Here is a 22,068-nt window from a genome sequence, read left to right as displayed (position 1 = left end):
GCTTTAAGTAAAATGCTGATGATACAACACTTGCTGTTAATAAGGAAAGAGGTCATATTTCATATGTACCTTCACCACAACGGCTCTTAACAAATACCAAAGAAACAAAGCAAAACAAAATTAAAAAATGTAAAACGAGCAAATTGGAAAATCGAATTTTCAATATATTTTGAAAAGGATTGCTAAAATGTAGCTTGGAAGGATACGGGGTAAAAAGAACCTCTTCAGCATTTTTTTCTTTTCCCACGAACAGCAACTCTTTTGAAGCTATTTCTTAACACATACTTGACTAAAGCACAACAATAAAGAAACAATTGAAAAGGGAAGGACCATTAAAAAAATTATGGGGTTAGACCAAGTTGATTTTATGAAAGTGTAGCTATAACCTAAGTTCCTGTAAAGCTAAAACTTAATTTGGACGATCATTCGTAGATTTTGTCTTCTTCTTTTTGTGTTTCATTTACACATATATATTAAAAAAGAGTGTGAACAAGTGTGTTGATAACCTAATACAGTAAAGCTTAATGTATTATTAATATAGAAAAAAAGGAGAATACAGGGTATCGTAACTTGGAAGTTCCCCTTTAATAATCTGACTTTTATCTTCTATTTGATTTATGTAAAAAAGCAGAAAAATCATCACAAACAGCCCAATACATTGAAAACACCTATTGAAATTACTCATATGAAACAAATTAACGTTCTGCTCAGAATATATTGACCGACCATATTCCTGATTAATAATCTATGGCAAAAAAGAGACAGGAGAGGATTCTTACTTATATGATATTTTCTAAAGAAAATAAATAGCCGATTATTTGCGGCTATAATTTTTATTTCAAGTGCACACATTAAACAATATCAGGATAGTGTAAAGGAGACACCTGCTAAAGTTATGGGTTTCGTAAATTCATGCATTTGAGTAGGAAATAGGGCCAAAATTATTAGCGGTGTTTAAACACAGCAAAGTTGTAGGGTTTTGTATTCATTAAGCTAAAAATCAATGCAGCCGATCTTAACTCAACATGAATCAATACTTTAAGGCGTATGCCTTAGTGCTAAAAGCTAACTACAGGCCAAATAAAAATATAGTGAATGATAACCTTTATTTTAAAAGTACATGCGACGAGATGGTATCTTTCATCGAGTTAACACAAGGTAACTTTCTAATAAATTTTAGTCGAAAGATCGAAATATTGCACAAATAAATTTTATTTACGTAAAAGAAAAAACTTCTTGTATGTTTGAAATGATTTATTCTTATATTGTGGATATTAAGGGTGGACAATAGGAATTTTTTTAGAAAATTCGCTTCTTCTTTGAGTAAATGTATTTGTTAAAAAAATAAAACAGAAATTTGGAATTTTTTAAAAGGATCCACTTTTTTGTGGGTTTTTTTTATAAAAAAAAAAGAATTTTTTTACCAAAAAGAGATGATGAAGTTCAAGGCCTTGCATCTCATAATTTTTTTTTCAAAAATTCGCTAAAGATAACCGCTTTTTTACCACTTTTTCATTTTTTTTGACTTTTTTTTCTGCAATGTTATTGGATTAGAAGGAATTAAAAAAATGGAATTTTTTCGAGAAAAATTCCTATTGTCCACCCTTATTGTTTAAAAAAATACTTTTTTAAAATTAAAGTTAAGCTGTATTCTCGTATTATGCATTGGACACCTAGAATTAAGATGTATAAAAAGGTCACTATCTTTTTAGCAGTAGGTAAGATATTGGTTGGTAGATGTACAAATATATGCTGTCGTATATAACTACCTTTATATAAGCTATAATTTTATAGTGTTAACTGAGTATCGACACAGAGAATCTGAAGGTTTAAAAAATTACATTTTTTATAGATATAATCACGCTGATATTATCACTGCATAAAATTCTTGCTATTTACTTCCCATTACTTGTACATGTTACTTCAATTACTTTTTTCAAAGTAATTTAAAGTCTAAAAAGTCAGTTGTACTTTTAAGGTTTATGAACAATTGTATTTTGCAAATTAGTTAGAAGCAAAGCGTTAATATTGTACAGCCTCATATTAACTTGACTATAAACTCCTTTGGAAAAAAAGCAAGTACTTTAATTCATAGGTATTAAAAGGTCTTGATCCAATTTCCAGATCATACCTGCCGTACATGTTCCTGACAAAAGATAACTTAAGGTCCGAATAAGCTAAAAGAATACCTAGAGCCCGTACCAATTTAATCATTCTATAATATATATAAATTTTTAACTTTCAAGAAAAAAATAGGTTATCGTTTCCTTTGGTGGATTCTTATGAAATGCGGCTCAAAGGAAATATCAAAAGCCTTAAGGATGAACCCAGTTTTAGAATATCGGATTTCAACATTGGCAGCCAGGGGAAAAGTAGCGCCACGCAAAAGGAAAGCGTGTCACACTAATTGAATTTGTTCTCCCTCCTCTTTTATAAAAGAGTTTAATTGTCCGACAAAAAGATCAAAGAGAAAGTAGAAGAAAAAAAAAGATAGATTGTAGTGAACACACATCGATCATGGCAAATTCATCCAGCTCAACCGAAACATTCGAAACATTCGACTTTGATCCTCGCTTGGCTCGAGCTGTAGCTCAGCTCAACTTTACACACCCAACACTTGTCCAGCAAAAGGTGATCCCTCTTGCTTTGGCAGGAAAGGACATTCTCGCGCGTGCACGGACTGGCAGTGGAAAGACAGCTGCATACTCCATGCCAATTGTACAGAAGATCCTGGCTTCAAAGGAGGCAAGTCACCACACTTTGGAAAACAATGCTAGCATTGAAAATGAAGAAAAAAAAGACAATTCAAGCTGACTTGTTTGATCTCATAGTCCATTGATGCCGAACCTTCAATCAAAGCATTGATTCTTGTGCCTACTAGAGAATTAGCAGAACAGGTTACTGGACACATCAACAAGCTGCTCGTATATTCCAATCAGATCGTAAAGGTTGCCAATTTGGCTGGACAAGTGGCACCACAATTACAGAGGTTAGTAGCAAAAATAATGTTTGGATATAGCTCATAGGGGTATTATGAATATATGAGCTCTTGGATTAATTAATATAATCCTCGATTTTAGACCTCTTTTGGCCGAGAAGCCCGATATAATTGTGGCTACACCTAGCAAGGCATTGGTTCATCTTGAAGCACATGTAAGCCGATCAAAATCAAATCAAATCAAAATGACAAGTGACTAAACTCTATTCATAGAACATGGTTTTGAACGAGTCTCTCGAGAATTTAGTTATCGACGAAGCAGATTTGATCTTGTCATTTGGATACGAAGATGATCTTCGCAAAATCCTCTCATTTTTACCCAAGATTTACCAGAGTTTCCTTATGTCTGCCACATTCACAAAGGTTTGTTCTTTTTTTTTTAAAAAAAACTAAAAAAATGGGATGAGTGACTGATAGCTACTTATAGGATATCGAAGAGCTTAAGGACCTTGTGTTGAGAAAGCCTGTACTTTTGGAATTGGATGAGGATGATGAAGAGGCTGAACAGCTCTCACAGTATGTGATCAAGTAAGTTACCTCAAAACTACTTTGATTTCTATGCTTTATGCTGACTATAATATAGATGTTCAGAGTTCGAGAAATTTCTTTACACATTTGTAATCATCAAATTGCGCCTTATTAAGGGAAAAGTCATTCTTTTTGTGAATGACATTGATCGCTGCTATAAGCTTAAATTATTCCTTGAGCAATTTTCTATCAAGTCCTGCATCCTCAACTCTGAATTGCCATTGAACTCAAGGTGTGTAATAGAGAAGAAAAAAAACAAGAAAAGAGATGATATAGATACTTATCAATTTAAAATTATAGATATCATATCGTAGAGGAATTTAACCGCGGAATATATGATTATCTTATTGCTACCGATGAATCAGAGCTCAAGGGCGAGCAAGACAGCGATGATGAAGACAAGAAAGTAGAGGAAAATGGTAGGCTACTCAATATATAAATATGTATTGATATTTGTAAGAAGTGTATTAATAATGGATTTTTTTTTAGAAAAACCTAAGAAGAAGGCCAAGATCCAGCGTGATAAAGAGTATGGTGTATCGCGTGGCGTTGATTTCCAAAATGTAGCTGCTGTAGTCAACTTTGATTTCCCTACATCATCCAAGGCATACACCCATCGTGTGGGTCGTACTGCACGAGGCGGTCAACGAGGAATGAGTTTGAGTTTTGTGGTTACCCGCGAGTCAATGGATACAAACAAAGACAATGCACGCGGAAATAACTCTCATGATGAAGTAGTATATAAGCGTGTAGAAAAGCAACAGACAGAGAAGAAGGCAGAAATGAAGCCTTACACATTTGAAAAAAAGAATGTGGATGGTTTTAAATACAGAGTACAGGATGCTCTCAAGGCTGTTAGCAAGATGGCTATTAAAGAAGCACGTATTAAAGAAATCAAGCGTGAGATCATGAACTCTGAAAAGTTGAAGGTACATAATTCAGGGATATGCATGTTTAGAGATCTTTCTTTTTCTTTTAACACATGGTTTGTATTAGGCACATTTTGAAGATAAGCCAAAAGATCTCGATTTCCTTCGCCATGACCAGGCACTACAGCCTAGCAAAGTTCAGGAACACATGAAGCATATCCCATCATATCTTATGCCTCGCGTAGCAGCACCCAATGCTCTTGCAGTAGACCAGGCATCCAATCCTGTAGCCTCTATTGGCCCCAATGTTCCCTTCAACAGTGATAAACGCCGGAGGGCTGCAGATAGCAAGACCAACGGAAAAAGTCATGTGAAGGTAATTTGTTTATATGTGCTTAGTTTTATTAGTGTAAGAAACTCACCAATCATAAATTCAATAGAAGCGAAAGGCTGATCCATTAAAATCCATCAAGGTCCGTCGTTAAAATTCTCCTGCATTAATCTACACAACAACCACAACAAAAATAATAAAAAGAAAAATATACTCTTACATTCAAATGCCATGTCCTCATTACGATGTGTAGAAAAAAAAATAGATACTAGTGAACATATTATATATACATGTAAAAAAAAAGCATGAACAGAAAATGGAGAATATGAGCAACTTATTCTTTTAACACCAAAATTATATAAAACAAATACATCAATCCAGCAAACGATAAAAGTCGGCAACAAGATATAGGGACCCACACAGCACCACCAAATCACGACCGTGACGTAAAACAGAAGATGCTTTGACAAGAGCATCATGGAGTGACTGAAATCCTTGGCTCTCTGCAGCAAGGGTTTTTGCGCAATCTGAAATATCCATTGGGTTCACGCAGTTTATCCATGGCATTCCACTTGGCTGTGAAAATGGCACAGAATACACAATGTCGTTGGGTTGAACAAGAGTTTTGAGCATCACTTCGATATCTTTGCCCATGGTAGCACCCAATATCCAAATCACACGCGAGAGATGATATTTGCTACAGAGACTATCGACATGGATACGCAAAGCATTTGTTGCTGGTGGATTGTGGGCCCCATCAACCAAAACTGAGGGAATATCCCAATCTGATCTTTTGAGCTTTGGGTGTGTTTCGGGAGTAATCCAATCAAGACGACCAGGCCAAGTTGTCTTCTGCATACCAAGCTTAAGCTTGTCAAAATCAAGTTTGAAATTTGGCAAAGTATCAAGGCGACTAAGCCAGTCCAAGACAGTGACAGCTGTAGCAGAGTTCGAGCGCTGGTAATCACCATTGAGTGGTATAGGATATTCATGGTTAACATTCCAGGATTCGTGAGTGAGTGTATTTTCGGCCACATAGTCTAGGCGGCACATCATGCCATGGTTGGTTTGTGAAATGCATTCGGCCGACTGTACACATACACAAGGTGATTCTAGGTTTTGAGCGCAAGACACTAGAATATCAAGCACAATAGGATCATCTTGTGGAGAGATGACCACAGGACAACCGGGTTTTATGATTCCAGCCTTTGCTTTTGTAATTGACTCGATTGAGCCACCCAACATGCCGGCGTGATCCCACCCTATAGGTGTCAAGATACTCACAAGCGGTGTAGAGAATACATTGGTGGCATCCAGCTCTCCTCCCATTCCAACTTCAATCACAACTACATCCAATTTCATCTGATCAAATATCCACAGTGCAGTCGCCACTTGACATTCAAACGATGTTGCATGAGTGCCGGCTCCGGTGTCCACAGCTTGAATATGTTTGCATGCATTAACATAAGTATTTTGCGTAATCGGTTCCTCGTTTATTCGAATGCTGTCACATGGCTCAAGAAGATGAGGCGAATTGAATCGTCCAACACTGATTTCGTGTTGGTGTAAAACCGATGAAATATATGCACAAATAGATCCTTTGCCATTTGTGCCAGCAACATGAACTACTTTGAGTTTCTCTTGAGGGTTGCCCAAGGCATTTAGAAGGGCTTTTATACGTCCAAGTCCGAGATCCATTCAGAGACGATTCAAAAGAAAGAGATATGCGCAGAAAAAAATTGTATGTATAAGAAGAAAAAAAGCCAAACACCAAAGAATTAAAAAGAAGTTAAAAGCTGTATGACGCTTTGCATCTACAGCATCTAAGAGCAGTAAACTCCGACAAATCACTGAAATTGTAATGTTTAGAGATGCATAGAAATATGATTATTTTAAATACATAATAAAATAAAAGTAAAATAAAAGCTGTATAGTTATAGAGCTATTGGTAAAGGATATTGGTGCATATTGAAAGCAATATCAGCTAGAAAAGGTGCAACCTATTTAAGAATAAAGAAAACCTGCCTTATTTTATTTTACTTTTTATATTAAAACATGATAACTCAAAATCTAATCTATAAAATTACAGAATTTCTTTTAATATGAAATTTGATGACTTTTTTAAACCATGTCCTAGATTTTGTACTTCTTTAAACTTCTTCAATTAATCTTTGATTATTATCATATTATTTTTTAAAAAAAAAATCAACGTACTAGGAGCGTGGCTTGTATCGACGCGCTCTTTATTCACGGTCTATTTTTTCAGGGCGGGGAACATTGACATTATCGCGTTACGCGAAGGCAGCCACGAACGGAATATTGAATTACAGACAGATCCTGGCTTTATATATCCATATCTTTTTTTTTTGTTCTTATACACAAGCGTAATAACTTTATATTTTACTTCAATGGCAGATCAAGATCAAGGTGCCAATTCTCTTGTTTCAGAACCTACCTAAAAAACGTTATAAAATAATAATAAAAAGGCCTCCATAAACCCACAAAAACTCATATTTCGACATTTAGTCAATGATGATTTGGAAGGTCTCGATGTCAACATGTTTGATACAGATTCCGACGAAGAAATCAGTAATGTACACAGTCAAATGGCCAACGTTCAATTGCAAACACCACAGAGAGACCAGAAACCTATTTCGTCAAATATTACCTACCCTCCCAGATCTACACCACTACAGGATCAACAAAAACAAAGCGAGGCTTTTAGGTGAGATTTTTCTACTATAGATTATTGAAATATATAATTTGAAACTAACTTTACAAGAATCCAAAAGACAAATTATGTCTCAGGACGGAAACTCTGCTTTCTTGTTACGAGCTTTCTATAACCGATTCTTTCCTTATAAGACATACTTTCAATGGCTCAACTACGATATAGGTATAACTTTAGGAGATACAGCCAAACTTTGACTCTCGAAATTGACGTATTTCACACTTTATAGCTCCAACCAAGAACTTTAGCCATCGAGAATTCAGTTTTACTTTAAAATCTGATATTTACGTCCGTTATAATTCATTCATGGATGTTGAAGAGTTTCGAAAAGAAATTGAAAGATTTCAGCCTGTAAAGATTGATATCGGCGCTGTGTATAGTGTCATGGTAAATTAACAGCTACTTATGGTGTATGGTTAAGTTGTGGGTACACAAGATACTGACCCTATGGATTTAGCCAAAGAACAAAAAATCTGTGGCCGAAAAGGCATTCCGTCCTGTCGAAAAAGAACTTGTATTTGATATCGATATGACCGATTATGATGAAATTAGAACGTGTTGTAGTGGTGGTGATATCTGTAAAAAATGCTGGCAATTTATGACAGTTGCTATCAAGGTTATTGATACTTCATTGGATGGTGAGTTTACTATACTGGTTAATGGAAATTTGATAAGGTGACTAAATGGAAACCTATGGATCTTTTTTTTTGTAATAGAGGACTTTGGTTTTAAGCACAGATTATGGGTTTATTCTGGTCGACGTGGTGTGCATTGTTGGGTTTGCGATGACCGTGCACGAAAGTTAGATAATGAAAGTAGAAAGGCAATCGTGAACTTTCTCGAAGTTATCAAGGCAAGTAATTTGATTTGAGATGCGTGTGTGTAAAGTGTATGATTCTTATTAATTAATGTGGTGGCGTGTGCTTATTAGGGTGGCTCAGAGCAATCCAGAAAAGTAAATCTTGGAAACTCATTACACCCCTCACTGGCGTATGTATTATTGTGCCTACTGTAAATACAGGGTCTAACTCATAAGCACGAATTCTTATAGGCGATCCCTAGAAATCATCAAACCTTATTTCGGTCCTCTTATTCTGAATTCTCAAGGAGTTTTAGATACTCCTGAAAATTGGAACAAAGTCTTAAATACAATTCCTGACGCAGGTGTGTGCATAACACTAATAGTTTGTGTAAAACAAAGTATGATACTAATATATATCAAATCAAGGCGTCAGAGAACGATTGAATGAGATGTGGAGCACAGATAGCCTTAGTTCAGGCCAAGCAAAATGGCAAGATTTAATAAATGTATTGGACAAGAGCAGTGACAAGCAGATATTCTACGTAAGATTTTCATCTTGTCTACAAGCAATCATATTAAATGCCTGTTAATAATTATTTGCTAAAATAGAAAAAAGAAGGCTGGAAGATTAGCACAATATTCCAGTACTGCTACCCTCGTCTTGATGACAAAGTATCAATTAATATCGGGCATTTATTGAAGAGTCCATTCTGTGTTCATCCAAAGACACGTAGGTTACATACTCAAGTAGTCGAATAGTCGAATAGTTACTTATGATATGGTTTTTAGAGCGCGTTTGTGTTCCGATTCCAATAACTACTTGCGAGAACTTCGATCCATTTAGTGTGCCCACCTTGTCTAGCTTGATCAACGAATTTGATGCTTTCTCTGCCAATAATGGTCCCGATGATAGTGAACGTAAATTACCAGGTAACATCCAAGTTCAGCTAATATAAACGTGGCGAATTGCTAGGGCTAGACGAACTATGTATTAATGAATTGTATCTATAATGCTTATTAGATTATAAAAAGACATCGCTTCGTCCTTATATCGAGTTCTTTGAAAAATTTGTGCAGAGATTACTTTTAGATGCCCAGCGCGCCAAGAGAGGTAATCCTAAAAAGAGTCTTTTTTTTAAAAATATATATATATATATGTATATATTATCTTGAGTGGAATTATTGACTAAATATATATTCTAGAAGAAGCATCGGTGTCCATGGAATTCTAGTAATCACAAGAGAAATATAATAATAGTCAATGCATCAGAGGGTGATGGATTCATTATTTGTTTTTCAAAAAACGAAGGAAGAAAGAGACTCCAATTCACAAGCTTAAAAAAAAAGAAACATACAATATATATATATAATACGTACGTACGTACATGGATTTAATAAAATAAAAGGCACCAGATTCATACCACAATTTACATATTCCACTTGTACTTAACAAACATTTGCCAAAATAACCATAATTAATTTTGTACATACGGGAAAAATTGTGAAAAATAGTAATGGCTACCTTACGGGTTATTTATAACACTCTTCCAGAAAGATAGTAATCATAAAAGACATGATATTGTAAAGTACGCTGATATTGATACTCTCTTCCTATCTATCTTACAAGGGGAGTTTTGTTATATTTGATTTAATAATAAACAAATGGTAGATCTTTAATTATTTCATAATTTTGCTTTTAGACAGAATTTAGTTTTCCACAGCTTGTGTTGTGTTGGCTTATTCAACAGGAAGACTACACAATTTTAACTGACCTGTGCACAAAAAAAAACTCCATTTTGGGAGTGAAATTTATAAGAAGTTTAAGCAGCAGGAAAAATAAAACACGAGTGCATTCTTTCTCATTTTTACATCTCACACTCGCCAGCTTTGAATAATTATGGACATTTCAGCCCGCCTTAAAGAATGTATTGAGATTCCTCAACAAAAAGAAAAGCTGGATGCGTTCCGAAGTGTCCTAAATGACGTTCTTTCGTCATCTCAAGGACCCCAGCAAGTCAATTCTTTAGAAGAGTATGTCAAGGCGGTACTTGATGTTCAAGTCGGATTGGTCATTGCACGACAACTTCTGTCAGAGTTGATTGAGCTACTTGACGCCCGAATTACTGATCGCGACAATCGAAAGAAACTTTTACTGTATGCGATTGGCCAGGCACAGTTACGTGCAGTTAGCTTCGAAGAACAAGTAAAGATATTGATATGAGCAAAAATGCATTATATATATTCTTGTGTCTTTCTTGGGTATAATCTTGACTGAGTAATAAGATTATTGTTTTTGTATGATAGCTATCCCAAATGCGATCTAAGCTGGCAGATATATATACTGAAGAAGAAGACTTCTTGGAAGCTGCCAGAACTCTCCAAGGAATTTCGCTAGATTCAGGACATCGGTAAGTGGATTTTTTTATAAGAAAGAAAAAGCCTGTTTACAAATTCCTATACAAGTTTGCCTTGACTTATCTTTTTATCTCAAGTGCTATTTCGGATGACTTTAAGCTGGATATATACATTCGTATTGTCCGACTCTTACTTGAGGTTGATGAAACGATCTCAGCCGAGACCTATCTTAATCGCGCAGCACTCTTATTGCCAGCCACACCAGATCCGGCACGCGGCTTAATTTTCAAACTATCACAAGCACGTATTTTGGATGCCAAGCGTCGTTTCTTGGAGGCATGTCAAAAGTATCATGAGCTCAGTTACGATTCTCAAATGGATGAAGAAGAGCGTATATTCTCTCTGTAAGTCTTACCGGGATCTCATTTTCGAAGGTTAGAAGTCAAATGGCTTATTTGTGCATTAAAGGTCTGCTGCTGTACAGTGCGCTGTACTAGCTGGTGCTGGTCCAATGAGATCTCGCACTCTGGCTACACTCTATAAAGACGAGAGAACCCACCATCTGCCCTCATTTCCAATTCTTGAGAAAACGTATCTTGATCGCGTAATTCGCCCTGAAGAAGTGTCCGATTTTGCGGCTACCCTCAAGCCCCATCACCTGGCCAGACTCACCAGTAACACTACTGTTTTTGATCGCGCGATTATCGAACACAACTTACTGTCAGCCTCCAAGATTTACAACAACATCTCATTTGATGAACTAGGCGTACTACTTAATGTGTCCAGCGAGCAAGCAGAACAGGCGGCATCGCATATGATTGGAGAAAACCGTATGGTTGGAAGCATTGACCAATTGGATCAATTGATATACTTTGAATCCGGAGGAGCTGCGTTTGATCAGAGTGGAGACGACAATGTCATTAGTGCTGCAGCTGCAGCCGCTAATGGAACAACATCGACCAACCAGCGTTTAGAACAATCAATGCTGGAGATTGCAAAATGGGATTCTGGAATCCAAAATCTCTGTCAGGATATAGATACTATTGTTACTTTGATCCAAGAGCGTTATCCCGACTACGCGTCCGAACATTTCAATGCAATGGCATAAATAAATAAATAAAACTTGTAATAAAATACAAAACGCTTATTTTTTATTGTATAATTCAATTGATATATTTTAAGATTATTTTAATATATATATATTTCACTTTTATTATTCTATATTTTCTTCTTTGACATCATGTCCTTCCCAAGACAATCTCATTCCACTAAACAATAATATTAGTATCTAACCAACCCCTCAAAAGAAAAAGCCGGTGCACAAAACACTTGCCTGTCATTCCAGTAGACCGCATTACTCTGCCATTCCTTGGAATCCAGTTCAGCAACAAATGTTGGGTAGTGCTCTTTACTCCATTCAAGACTCTCCTTTAATATTTCATTGTACTTATCCCATGCGGTATCTCTGTGGATATTTTGTTCTGCAAGCATGTCGTGGAATTTGTTGGCGTGCAGTACAGCCTTGATAACATCATTTGACCTAGAATCCTCATGAAACATAACCCACATTGTGCCTTTGTGATAATTTATCAAGTAGTTTTCATGCTATAGAAAAAAAAATATTTATAAATAATTTTATAGTTTTATTTATAAGATGTATTTACTTACCTGCATAATATCTATTACATCCTCAACTTCATTGGTATTGCTGTATGCACTGCTTGCACTTGCGCCTAGCTTTATACGGGCAGATACTCCACCCGGAGTACCAGATGGCTTTATCCACTCACCAAACCCAATTTCTCGGTTTCTCAAGGCTTCGTATCCTACTACTTTTCCAGTGTCGATGAATATCTTACTTAAAAGCATCAATTTTGCTTGATTGAGGATCTCAAACTCGGCCGAATTAAGCATTTTGTAGGTCGCCCAGATGTTTATGGGAGACAGAACAGCAAATGCACCAAAAAGAAACAAGGGGGAGTGTGAGACACTAATCAGACCGACGCCAGATAACATTCCAAGCAAATGAGCACTTGACATCTGAGCATCATCCTTAGCTACAATGTCACCGACATTTCCAGAAGGCTGTAGAAGGAAAGATAGTTTATATATCACGCGTTAATATATATATATATATATAGGTATATAGATTAATACATGCATATATATGTATATGTATATATATATAAAAGAACACTTGCCGCGAAATGCTTTGTGAACGTCATATGGCTTGCCATCCATATACTCTCATGGATTAATTCAAACGTATTGCCAACTATGTTAGTACCTATAATTAGCTTATAACTTATAAAATACACCATGAAATACTATACATACGTGCAGCAAGAGGTAAGAATAGTTTGGGTGAAGCAATTGAGGTGCACAATTGAAGAAAGGAACCGACAGACGACAAGAGCTCACACACCTAGAACATTTTGACATTTAGCAAGATAGTTTCTCCGTATTTATTGGATGGCTTACGAATTTCCATGTCTTTGGATGTGAGTCAAATGAACTAGCATAACGCTTGATAAAAAAGAGTTTTCCTATCTCTCCAATACCATCTTTCAGCACCCTGTACATTGAATAGACATGTGAATCAAAAGAATAATAATTCAGAATTGCACTAAGATGTGTCCCTACCATTGAATAGCTACCGCTCCTCCTGTAGCTTCCATAGCACCCAGTCCAAGTGAAGCTAGCATGGCTTGTGAACACAAGACGCCAATCTACCCTTAGGTACACTGGATTATTCAAAAATCCTTTTTTTCTCTCTCTCTTTCTTTCTCTTCTTTAATACACTCAATCCTTATTTACCGCTGATCCCACATAAGTCTCCAAGCCCAGCCACAAATGGAAACGTTTGTAACAACTATGAACAGAGTCTGGATATCTACAGCCTTTGTATGAGCAAAAGTTTAAAGAATTCTGCCTTCCTTAAAAGAAACAAAATAGAGAAAGAAGAAACAATACCCAACGGGCAAGAACATTTCTCGCATATTTTGTTTGATGGATCCCAAAACACCAAACCCGGCAGCCGTACGTCTCTTTTGACGATCCCAGGCGCTGGCTTGTCCGGATGTGTCAGAATCCTTGGGTTGTAGCCATTCCCATGCAAGACGATTGCCAATAGGACTAGCGATCCTTGCTTTGACTGTGCCAGCTCTACCCTTTGCCATAGTTGTCAAGCTTGTGTAGATTCGTGTGCGTCCATAGGTATGTTCAGTCAATAGCGTTGTCTTTTGGGTTGTTAGCCAACGTCTACTGACAAGCCGAAACTGAAGGGTATGACTATTGGCTCCCAGTGTTCGTGAAGTACACCTCAACATTTAATTAAGAATAATAACGATATTAAATATATATATTATATATATATATGAAGTAAAACAAATCGAGATAATAAAAATAATGAATTTTTTTTTTGGTTAAATATACATATGTGTATATGTCAGTTTATAAAAGCAATAATAGAAGAAGAAAAAAGAAGTAAAGGTAAAGAAAGTGCATTTCATTTTCTAGGTACCCCTCCAGACCTCTCTTCTCTACCCCGCTCTATATTTCTCTCTCGCTCTTTATCTTTATCTAATTGTCTATATATATATATTTGACTCTGGCTACTGGCTCTGGCTCTGACTTTGACTTTAGCTCTGGCTCTGACTGTATTTTTTTTTACTGTAAAGGAGTCATAAACAAGTCCGGCTGATGTCAGCAAATGATCGAAAAAAAAATTACAAGCAAAAAAATTTGAGCTAAAAAAAGGGGGGTATTAGAAAGAAGTTTTACCCTTTTTTTATTACACCTTAATAATACTACAGCCATGAGTGATTGGGGTAAATTACTAAAAAAAATAAAAAGAAAAGAAAAGAATAGGAGTGTTGATATAAACCTGTATTAGAGGAAGAAAACGATATTGAAGTCTCCATTCCTGTGAGCAAGAAGTGGGATGACGAAGATGTTGAGGAAGATGTCAAAGATTCCTGGGAAGATTCTGATGAGGAAGCCAAGCCTGAGCAACCCGCGGTTGTGAAGAAGAAGGTTCCTCTTGCTCAGAAGATTGCTGAGAAGAAGATTGCCGAAGAAGAGAGAAAGAAGGAGTTGGACGCCAAGAAGGCTGCTTTGGTAAATAGTGCTATTTTTTATTTTTATGGACGTGTTCGTTATGCTTTATTGCTAACACAAACTACGTATGATCTGTATAGGCCAAGGCATTGGAGGAAGAGACTGAAGAGGATGCGTTTGATCGTAAGCAGCGTATGCGCCAATTGGAGATTGATGCCGACTTGAACAATGCCACCGATCTGTTCTCTGGCGTATCTGTATCCAGTAAGTTGGTATTCAGGTCTTGTAATTTATTTACTGATTTAATTATTTTAGAGGATAAGGCTGAGGCTCCTATTGAGGATATGAAGCCCAAGACTCGTGTTGAGTTTGAGCAGTACCAAAAGCGACTTTCAGCTATGATTGTTGCCAACTCTGTAAGTTGGTTTAGGGCTTTAGTGGATAAATGAATTTGGCGAGAAATTAACGCTCCTTTGTTTATACTTTTTGTAGAAAAGCATTAACTATGCCAACTTTGTCGATCAACTGGTCCGTGAGTTGTGTGTCCCTATGAAGGACATGGACGTGCGCAAGGCTGCTTCTAGTTTGACTGCCATGGCCAATGACAAGCAGAGAGCTGCTAAGGAAGCTACCAAGACCAAGAAGAAGGGCAAGCCCCAGCTTACTGGAGCTGGTAAGACTGGTGTCCGTGATGACATGAACACCTTTGAGAGCAACTACGATGATTTTGATGACTTTATGTGAACAACCAAAAACAAAAAAGATTAAAAAAGCATGAAAACTAAAACCAAGAAGTATATGTATAAAAAATATTTTTTTTTAAAAAAAATAATGATAATAATAATAATGAGAAGAAGAGGATTGTTTTATATTGAAGCTGCTCGCTCTGTACATCAATAAATAATTAAGTAGATTTGTAACCTTCCAATATATATATATATATATTATATACAAAATAAGAGAAATTATTGAGAATTGAACCCTTGATAAGTCTTTATTCCCTGTAGATTTCGCGCATTAGTCCACCTGGACAAGAAAGCGAATTATTCTATTATTATTTTTACTATAACTATTATTTCCTTAACCATTTGCATACCAGATACCCACAATTAAAATATTAGCTGTCAGCCAGTTTTTCCCTGACTTTATCTTTTTTTTTTTTTGATATATATTAAAAAGATACAGAAATTTGGTTAAAGGCATAAATACAGAGTAAAAGTTTAAGTAAATGCTAGTCGATACAATTGAAAAATACACAATACATAGTGCACAGTACACAAAGCAATCTATACACGCATAGATATACGCAGTTGAAATTGGTAAATAAAATGAGAAAGAGAAAAGGCAATGCATATGGAAAAAAATCAATTGTATAATACACATAGTAAGTCACACTTTCTTGTCCGGCGGACTTTAATGTACAAAAGGTACAGGAAATAAAGGATTTTTTTTTGAACTTTAGTCGGCGGAGTGTTAAAAAGGGAGCCAGATATGAATGGATTTGTGGTGCAATTTGGTTATTTTCAGCAAGCATTTTTCTTTTTTTGGCATTCAGTTTATTAGCAATTTCGCTTCTTTGTTTCTTCATTGTCCTCTTTATTTATTTATTTTTGCTTACTTATTATTTGTCTTTTGCTTATTTACATTACTTGCTTATTTCAATAGAATAATCAAATAAAACAATAATATTAAGAATAATGGTTCGACTAGAAGAAGCACCTTTTAACAGAGACATCCCCACTCAGTCAAACTGGCTGCAGCCAAATAACCATTCACACGACACAGACAACGCTGACGGATCCACAAAAAAGAAAAGCATGGATCGTATATCTAGGCTCTTCCAAAAGAAACCCAAGAAAAAGCAGCCCCCAGCCTCTCTTACAACGTCCTTCTCAAACCTTTCTTTGGCTTCCTCAGAACTATCGCCAGTCTCTGATGTTCAGCCAAGTATAGATAGTTTAAGTATGCGTCGTGGTGTAAGTGGGCAAATCAACCAAAACTACTATCCTCAACCGTCCCAGTCCTACGAGAACCAAAAGACACTTCCGCCTTTACCTCAGAATGAAAAAGGCATCAAGCCAGAGAGCGGTAATGCAGTCCATTACAGGCTCTTCTCGTGATGGCAACTCACAAGTTCCTCCTGTCTTTGATATTTCAAAGGAACCCTAGATACTGTCTCAACAGCACCGTCCCTGAGCAACACAACGTCTACACACCATCTCGGCACCGAACAATGGCAATCACCGGCAACAACAGGTCAAACATCAAGTCTCATCCGTGCATTATCCACAAGAAGCAACAATCAACATCACCTCACGCCATTACCAGACAAAAACCTTTCCGGCATTAGTGGTCAGGATTCGCTCAGGTCCATGCAGTCCATCGCCCGCTCTCTCTCAAACTCTAGCTACACTGACCACACTTCCGTGTCAGCACTCAAAGCTCGGCTGGAAAAGCAGCGCTTTGTTTTAGAAAAGCTTGAGTTGGAAAAACACCAGTATGAACAAGATAATATTCATCTCAACGATCAACTCTCCCAACTCAATCGCAAGAGTGATCAACGGGATACAGATATGGGCCAGTTAAAGGTTAACTATGACATCCATCTGTGCTCTATGCGTGCCACTGAAGACGATCTCGACACAATCGCGGCAAAGGTCCGACTACTGAAAGAATCGATTTCTCAGCTGGCAGGCGAATTGATGGAGCACGCCGATCCGGTAATTGCAACTAATGCTCTGTACACCTTTTGGCTCAATCTTAGTACCTCAATTGATGAGCTCAAAGAAGGTCCTGATCAAACTCTACCATTGCATCGCATGCGTATGTTGACCGAGAAGTTTATTATGGATGTATTGATCCAAAATCTCAATGTCAGCTTCTTTCCTGGCCTAAGTACTGCTGCCACTTCAGCCTACAATGAATTGTGTACCTTTTTCAGGCAGCATGACAGAGAATTTGCTACACGACTGCGACAGGAACTAGCCCTGGTGGTGGTGAAAAACAAGGGCCAGAAAGAGACCATTGACAAAGAACTTCACGACATATTGCAGAGCAACTGGAAGTATCTCTATGGTGGTCTCTCTAAAGCCTATCCGTTCCTCTATCAGCATGACAAAATTGAACCGGATGTGAGGAAACATTATGGTGCAAAGATACAGAAACTTGTCGAACAAGCCGTTACGCTCGGGTGCGCAATAAAGGGACAGGAAATAGTTATAACAGGGGCAGATGTACGAGAGGGCACCCAGATTTTTGATAGCAATTTTATGGTAGACGAGGACGGTCAGACATCGGGGGTAGTTGCCTTTTGTATTTGCCCACCATTTGTGGTCCTTTGCGAGCCATACAGATGTTTAGAAGCAGGAAAAGTACTTTGCAAGCCCAATTAGCGATCACTATTCCACTTTGTATATCCCCAAGCTTTTCCTCTTTATATTGACTTGTTTGCTTTCCTGCGTAATACTTTGTGCCAGGAAATCATTCCAAAAAATAAATATATATATAACATATAATATATATACATATATATATATTTGCATACAAACATGCGGATTTTATGCGCAGTCCATATAAATTAAACCGACTATTGTGTATCCTTTAAGGATGCTCAGTTTTGAGCAACTCAGGTGAACGTGGCGCGGTATCTATATAGGCTGTCCCACCATAAGTTTTGGGTGCAGAAACTCTAGTTGTATTCCAAAATTCAAAATATGGACAAAAAATGATGAGGAGTACAAGATGATTGTGCGACAAGACCGTACAATATAAAAAGCGAAGATTCTTCCTAGACTCGATTCCATCCTTTCTTTCCCTTTGTTATTTAACAATTTGAATATCTATACAAAATTTGTCTCCTCCTCTTATGTCCCGATTCTTCTCACGCAAAGAAAAAATGACTTTAAACTTGGACAACGAAGTAGAAAGAAAGACAAGGGATTCAGAGCGAACAACTGTTTTAACCCCTCTTCAGGTATTGTATATGCGTAGTATCTGTGTGTACAGCTTCATCCGCAGGATTAGAAATTATAATAATACTAACAAGTTTTAATGATGCTCACATATAGCCCAATATAGCCATAGCCCAGCCTGTCATTTCCGGGCCTATCGTTATGCAGCCTATATCTCCCTTGCCGAATATAGCAAAATCACCAACACAACACTACACAATACCCAGCCCATATTCCATTAGAGAGACTACACACAGACCTGCCACTAGTACATGCAGCACCCCTCTTTCGCCAACATTCAAACCCATAAACTCTCCACGAACACTCTCTAGCACTCAAACCACTTTTATTAATGTCGATCACACCTCTCTTCCAAAGGCCGGTCTTCCAAGTGATTATAGACCCCCACTCTATAGCGCTGCAGATCTCTCATACAATAGTTCGGTAGCTTCAAACGCCTCGACAAGTTCAAATACGTCCACGTCCTCTTACTCAGTATCATATTTTTCCGACTTCTCGCCAACTGGACCCAATTTCCCTGTCTCACGTAATTCTCAACAGCGATCTTTTGCGTCGTACAGCCGTGAAGATTCAATCGATCCACAGCAATTTTACAAAAAAACTAGTTTAAGAAATAAGCCATCACCACTCACACTTGACTCGAAAACAGATCGAATCAGCAGACAGCAACCTATAGCACCATATTCTTCAATTGGATCTTGTTTAGCACCAGCAGGTTTTGGATCGCAGGCAAAAGACATAAATACCATCTCACCAGACAAGACTAGCACTTCTCATCTAGTCATGGCCATTTTCCCTGTGGTAAGGCGCAGTAATATACCGAACTAAAACATATACTTTGCTATTATTATATGTTACTCATATCAGCTGATAAAATGTTTCTCATATTTACTTATATTAGGAAGACTATGACACGAAAGATACAATGAAAATATTATTTGATAGTAACATTGGATCTATGCAGGTGTGTTATATTCAGTTTGTTCAAACTACAAAAAAGAAACTAACCATTTTTTAGGGAGATAAAGCTATCGAACGAACCAGCTATTGGGAGGTCGACGGAATTTCTGATTTGGTGACCCTCGTACAATTTCCAGACCCAAATATTGTGATAGACAATCAGACAGCTGACTACATGGATAATCTTTTGGGCTATTGTTTGGGATTAACATCAATCATAATTATGGTTTCTACATATATTGCAGTGTAAGACTCTTTGATTCTATTTTTCTTTAAACGATTTTTTGTTTGTTAATAATGAACTACTTAAGAAGCAATTAATTACTCTACACATCTAAGCATACATAGCTAACGTTGCCTTGCATTTTGTTTTTTGTTTTGTTTTTTACAATTAGATTCGAGATAGAAACTTTGTATGAATTAACTGACCATCTTGTCACAACAATGGAAACAATTGACCCCTCATCGTCATGGTGGTCTCGGGTTTTAATTGTGTTTGATGACAAGGAAACTCAAACTACGGAAGTCAGTAATCATCGTGCAACCGTCCTAAATATTTCCTTACCCTGTATTCGCGAACGACACGCTCTCGAAAAAACCCCGTCATGTCTCTTTATCAATTCTAGAGTCTCTGATTTCCTTGACGCGGCAGACTATGATAAATATCAACAAGAAGCACAAAGGGTTTTGCGACACTTGGTTCAAGTTCATCATCAGAACGGATGGTGGCGTGGTTCACTCTACAGTGGAAATGTTGAACAGGAAGAGTTCTCGAGTAGTGAAGAAGATATCGCATTTGCCACTGTAATAGAGCCTAAAAAACGAGAACCGCTCCCACGAAACAAAGTCAGCTCCGTTCAACGCAAATTCACCAAGAAGAATGGCTATCGCTCTCAAAATGAAATCTTAGAATTCCGATATTCTTTGCCGGGATCATAAGAAGAAGTAGAAGAAGAAGAGGGAAAAAGGGAAAAATTTAATAATTAAAAATATACCACCTTTTAAAAAAAATAAGGAACAAAAAACGAATTTCTTATTTATTCTACTTGAGACCGTTTTATTGAGGAAATTACATCATAGAGCTAGAATATTACATGAGCAAAGTTTTCACTATTTTGTACTATTATTATTATTATGAAAAAGTCAGTTGAGATTACAGGCTGAAAATAATCAGGCTTTTTTTTTTTTTTTTTAATAAAATGCTACAAGGTACCAATATTTAGCTATCTAGGGAGAGTTTGTTTATATTATTTTTGGCAGAGTAATTGAATACACTGATATGTATAAAAGATCAAATTAGGAGTATAATATATGAGCAAAAAGGTGTAATATATAGAAAAAGGAACAATAGTATAAAAGCAAAAGTAAAAGATAAATATATGTATATATATAAAGAAAGAGAGAGAAAGAGAAAGAGAAAAAGGCAAAAGACACAAAGATTATTTCTTGCCATGGTGAGAACCAGCTAGACTCACTTCTCTAGCGTGTCGGAACTGCTGCCTGTGGCGTCTAGCCTCAGAGGGCACTGTAGGAAGAGGAAAGGTTTCTTCTTGGCCTTGGTTTGGACCGGACGATACAAAGATCTTTGGACGGTAAGCTTCGTCCTCTTCCATCACATTTGAATTTTTAAACTTTTCAACTAAAGCATCTTTGCCTTGAATATTTGCATATGACAAGGAGCACCGCTTCTCGGAATTGAATAGATTCCTAATAAAGTATTTAATAAACAAACTAGTATGGTGCAAAGACAACTTTAGACTAAGCTATTTGCATACCATCGCTTTCCGACACGTTCATTAGCGAAAGTGACGGCAAATCTTTAAAGACAAAATAAGTATATAATTTGATTGACCACACACCCATATATATATATATATATATATATATATAATAATAATAATAAGAAAGACCAGGCTTACTTGACATTGGTAAAATTAATAAAGGCATAGCCAACATTACACTTGTTTTTAAAGTCGATACGTAAATAAAGAAAGTCGTACGTATTTTTGTGAGTAGAATTAATACAATCAAGGAGCATTTGCTGTAAACAAGGTCAGTTTGTGCGTGTTCAATAAGGTGTGATGCGCTGGGATTGGTACCTGAGTATATTTGTTGGGGATGTTTCTGATCATGAATGTTGTCCGTTTATCTTTCCCTTGTAGAATACGGTCAATGTCAAACTCATTCTGTAGTGGGCTGGTCTCAAATGTTCGCGTAATATCCTTTGCATCATCTTGAGATCGAGACCGGGGTGCTTTGGATTTATTTTCAGGTTTTGTTGGTACAATAACGAGCTCTTCAGTCTTTTCCAGTGGAAGCGAAGTAGACTCTTGTTTGAGTGCCATGAGAGACCGGGGGCCTAGAAAGGGTTCATTGGCAAACAAACTATGTGCAGTAGCAGTAGAAGATGAGTCTAGGGAGACACTAGAGTCTCGTCGGACATCATTTGGCTTCCAACCCAGAG

At 36.9% G+C, this 22,068-nt stretch overlaps 9 protein-coding genes across 9 annotated transcripts; 6 read left to right on the top strand and 3 right to left on the bottom strand.

Moving 5' to 3' along the window:
• Positions 1-2,517: 2,517 nt before the first annotated feature.
• Positions 2,518-4,880, top strand: PHYBLDRAFT_155269 (hypothetical protein; the record flags this gene model as incomplete). The annotated part of the gene is made up of 10 exons (XM_018433392.1): positions 2,518-2,749; positions 2,860-2,989; positions 3,081-3,153; positions 3,212-3,361; positions 3,426-3,526; positions 3,582-3,758; positions 3,827-3,945; positions 4,016-4,455; positions 4,523-4,765; positions 4,836-4,880. 10 exons carry the CDS (start codon positions 2,518-2,520, stop codon positions 4,878-4,880), a joined length of 1,710 nt encoding a protein of 569 aa, XP_018292474.1.
• Positions 4,881-5,098: 218 nt separating this feature from the next.
• PHYBLDRAFT_144886 (hypothetical protein) lies at positions 5,099-6,424 on the bottom strand (the record flags this gene model as incomplete). The annotated part of the gene is made up of 1 exon (XM_018431316.1): positions 5,099-6,424. The coding sequence occupies one exon, from the start codon at positions 6,422-6,424 to the stop codon at positions 5,099-5,101; it is 1,326 nt and encodes a 441-aa protein (XP_018292473.1).
• A 1,101-nt stretch (positions 6,425-7,525) lies between these two features.
• Positions 7,526-9,432, top strand: PHYBLDRAFT_155267 (hypothetical protein; the record flags this gene model as incomplete). The annotated part of the gene is made up of 10 exons (XM_018433391.1): positions 7,526-7,622; positions 7,687-7,844; positions 7,915-8,095; positions 8,174-8,310; positions 8,389-8,447; positions 8,509-8,621; positions 8,686-8,840; positions 8,905-8,989; positions 9,049-9,189; positions 9,281-9,432. 10 exons carry the CDS (start codon positions 7,526-7,528, stop codon positions 9,430-9,432), a joined length of 1,278 nt encoding a protein of 425 aa, XP_018292472.1.
• Positions 9,433-10,134: 702 nt separating this feature from the next.
• On the top strand, positions 10,135-11,772 carry PHYBLDRAFT_133330 (hypothetical protein). Its single transcript, XM_018429564.1, has 4 exons — positions 10,135-10,462; positions 10,564-10,667; positions 10,752-11,018; positions 11,083-11,772. The coding sequence occupies exons 1-4, from the start codon at positions 10,157-10,159 to the stop codon at positions 11,720-11,722; spliced, it is 1,317 nt and encodes a 438-aa protein (XP_018292471.1). The 5' UTR covers positions 10,135-10,156; the 3' UTR covers positions 11,723-11,772.
• Positions 11,745-14,095, bottom strand: PHYBLDRAFT_181219 (hypothetical protein). Its single transcript, XM_018438435.1, has 9 exons — positions 13,588-14,095; positions 13,432-13,507; positions 13,258-13,343; positions 13,096-13,189; positions 12,952-13,039; positions 12,810-12,889; positions 12,283-12,699; positions 11,948-12,219; positions 11,745-11,882 (listed from the first exon to the last, which is right to left on the bottom strand). The coding sequence occupies exons 1-9, from the start codon at positions 13,941-13,943 to the stop codon at positions 11,828-11,830; spliced, it is 1,524 nt and encodes a 507-aa protein (XP_018292470.1). The 5' UTR covers positions 13,944-14,095; the 3' UTR covers positions 11,745-11,827.
• Positions 14,096-14,423: 328 nt separating this feature from the next.
• PHYBLDRAFT_158699 (hypothetical protein) lies at positions 14,424-15,599 on the top strand. The gene is made up of 5 exons (XM_018433838.1): positions 14,424-14,444; positions 14,510-14,733; positions 14,814-14,937; positions 14,989-15,089; positions 15,166-15,599. Exons 1-5 carry the CDS (start codon positions 14,432-14,434, stop codon positions 15,415-15,417), a joined length of 714 nt encoding a protein of 237 aa, XP_018292469.1. The 5' UTR covers positions 14,424-14,431; the 3' UTR covers positions 15,418-15,599.
• Positions 15,600-16,370: 771 nt separating this feature from the next.
• Positions 16,371-18,065, top strand: PHYBLDRAFT_67645 (hypothetical protein; the record flags this gene model as incomplete). The annotated part of the gene is made up of 2 exons (XM_018441830.1): positions 16,371-16,761; positions 16,834-18,065. 2 exons carry the CDS (start codon positions 16,371-16,373, stop codon positions 18,063-18,065), a joined length of 1,623 nt encoding a protein of 540 aa, XP_018292468.1.
• A 473-nt stretch (positions 18,066-18,538) lies between these two features.
• On the top strand, positions 18,539-20,543 carry PHYBLDRAFT_167841 (hypothetical protein; the record flags this gene model as incomplete). The annotated part of the gene is made up of 5 exons (XM_018435731.1): positions 18,539-18,646; positions 18,741-19,445; positions 19,546-19,608; positions 19,663-19,850; positions 20,000-20,543. 5 exons carry the CDS (start codon positions 18,539-18,541, stop codon positions 20,541-20,543), a joined length of 1,608 nt encoding a protein of 535 aa, XP_018292467.1.
• Positions 20,544-21,193: 650 nt separating this feature from the next.
• PHYBLDRAFT_103751 (hypothetical protein) lies at positions 21,194-21,754 on the bottom strand (the record flags this gene model as incomplete). Its single annotated transcript, XM_018427789.1, has 3 exons — positions 21,194-21,362; positions 21,524-21,645; positions 21,704-21,754. Coding segments are annotated over 3 exons (342 nt in total), but the record flags the coding sequence as incomplete, so codon positions are not given.
• Between the last annotated feature and the right edge of the window lie 314 nt (positions 21,755-22,068).

The sequence above is a fragment of the Phycomyces blakesleeanus genome, assembly GCF_001638985.1.
Source record: "Phycomyces blakesleeanus NRRL 1555(-) unplaced genomic scaffold PHYBLscaffold_9, whole genome shotgun sequence".
NCBI classification, from domain to species: Eukaryota; Fungi; Mucoromycota; class Mucoromycetes; order Mucorales; family Phycomycetaceae; genus Phycomyces; species Phycomyces blakesleeanus.
This window is presented reverse-complemented; position numbering and strand designations above follow the sequence as displayed.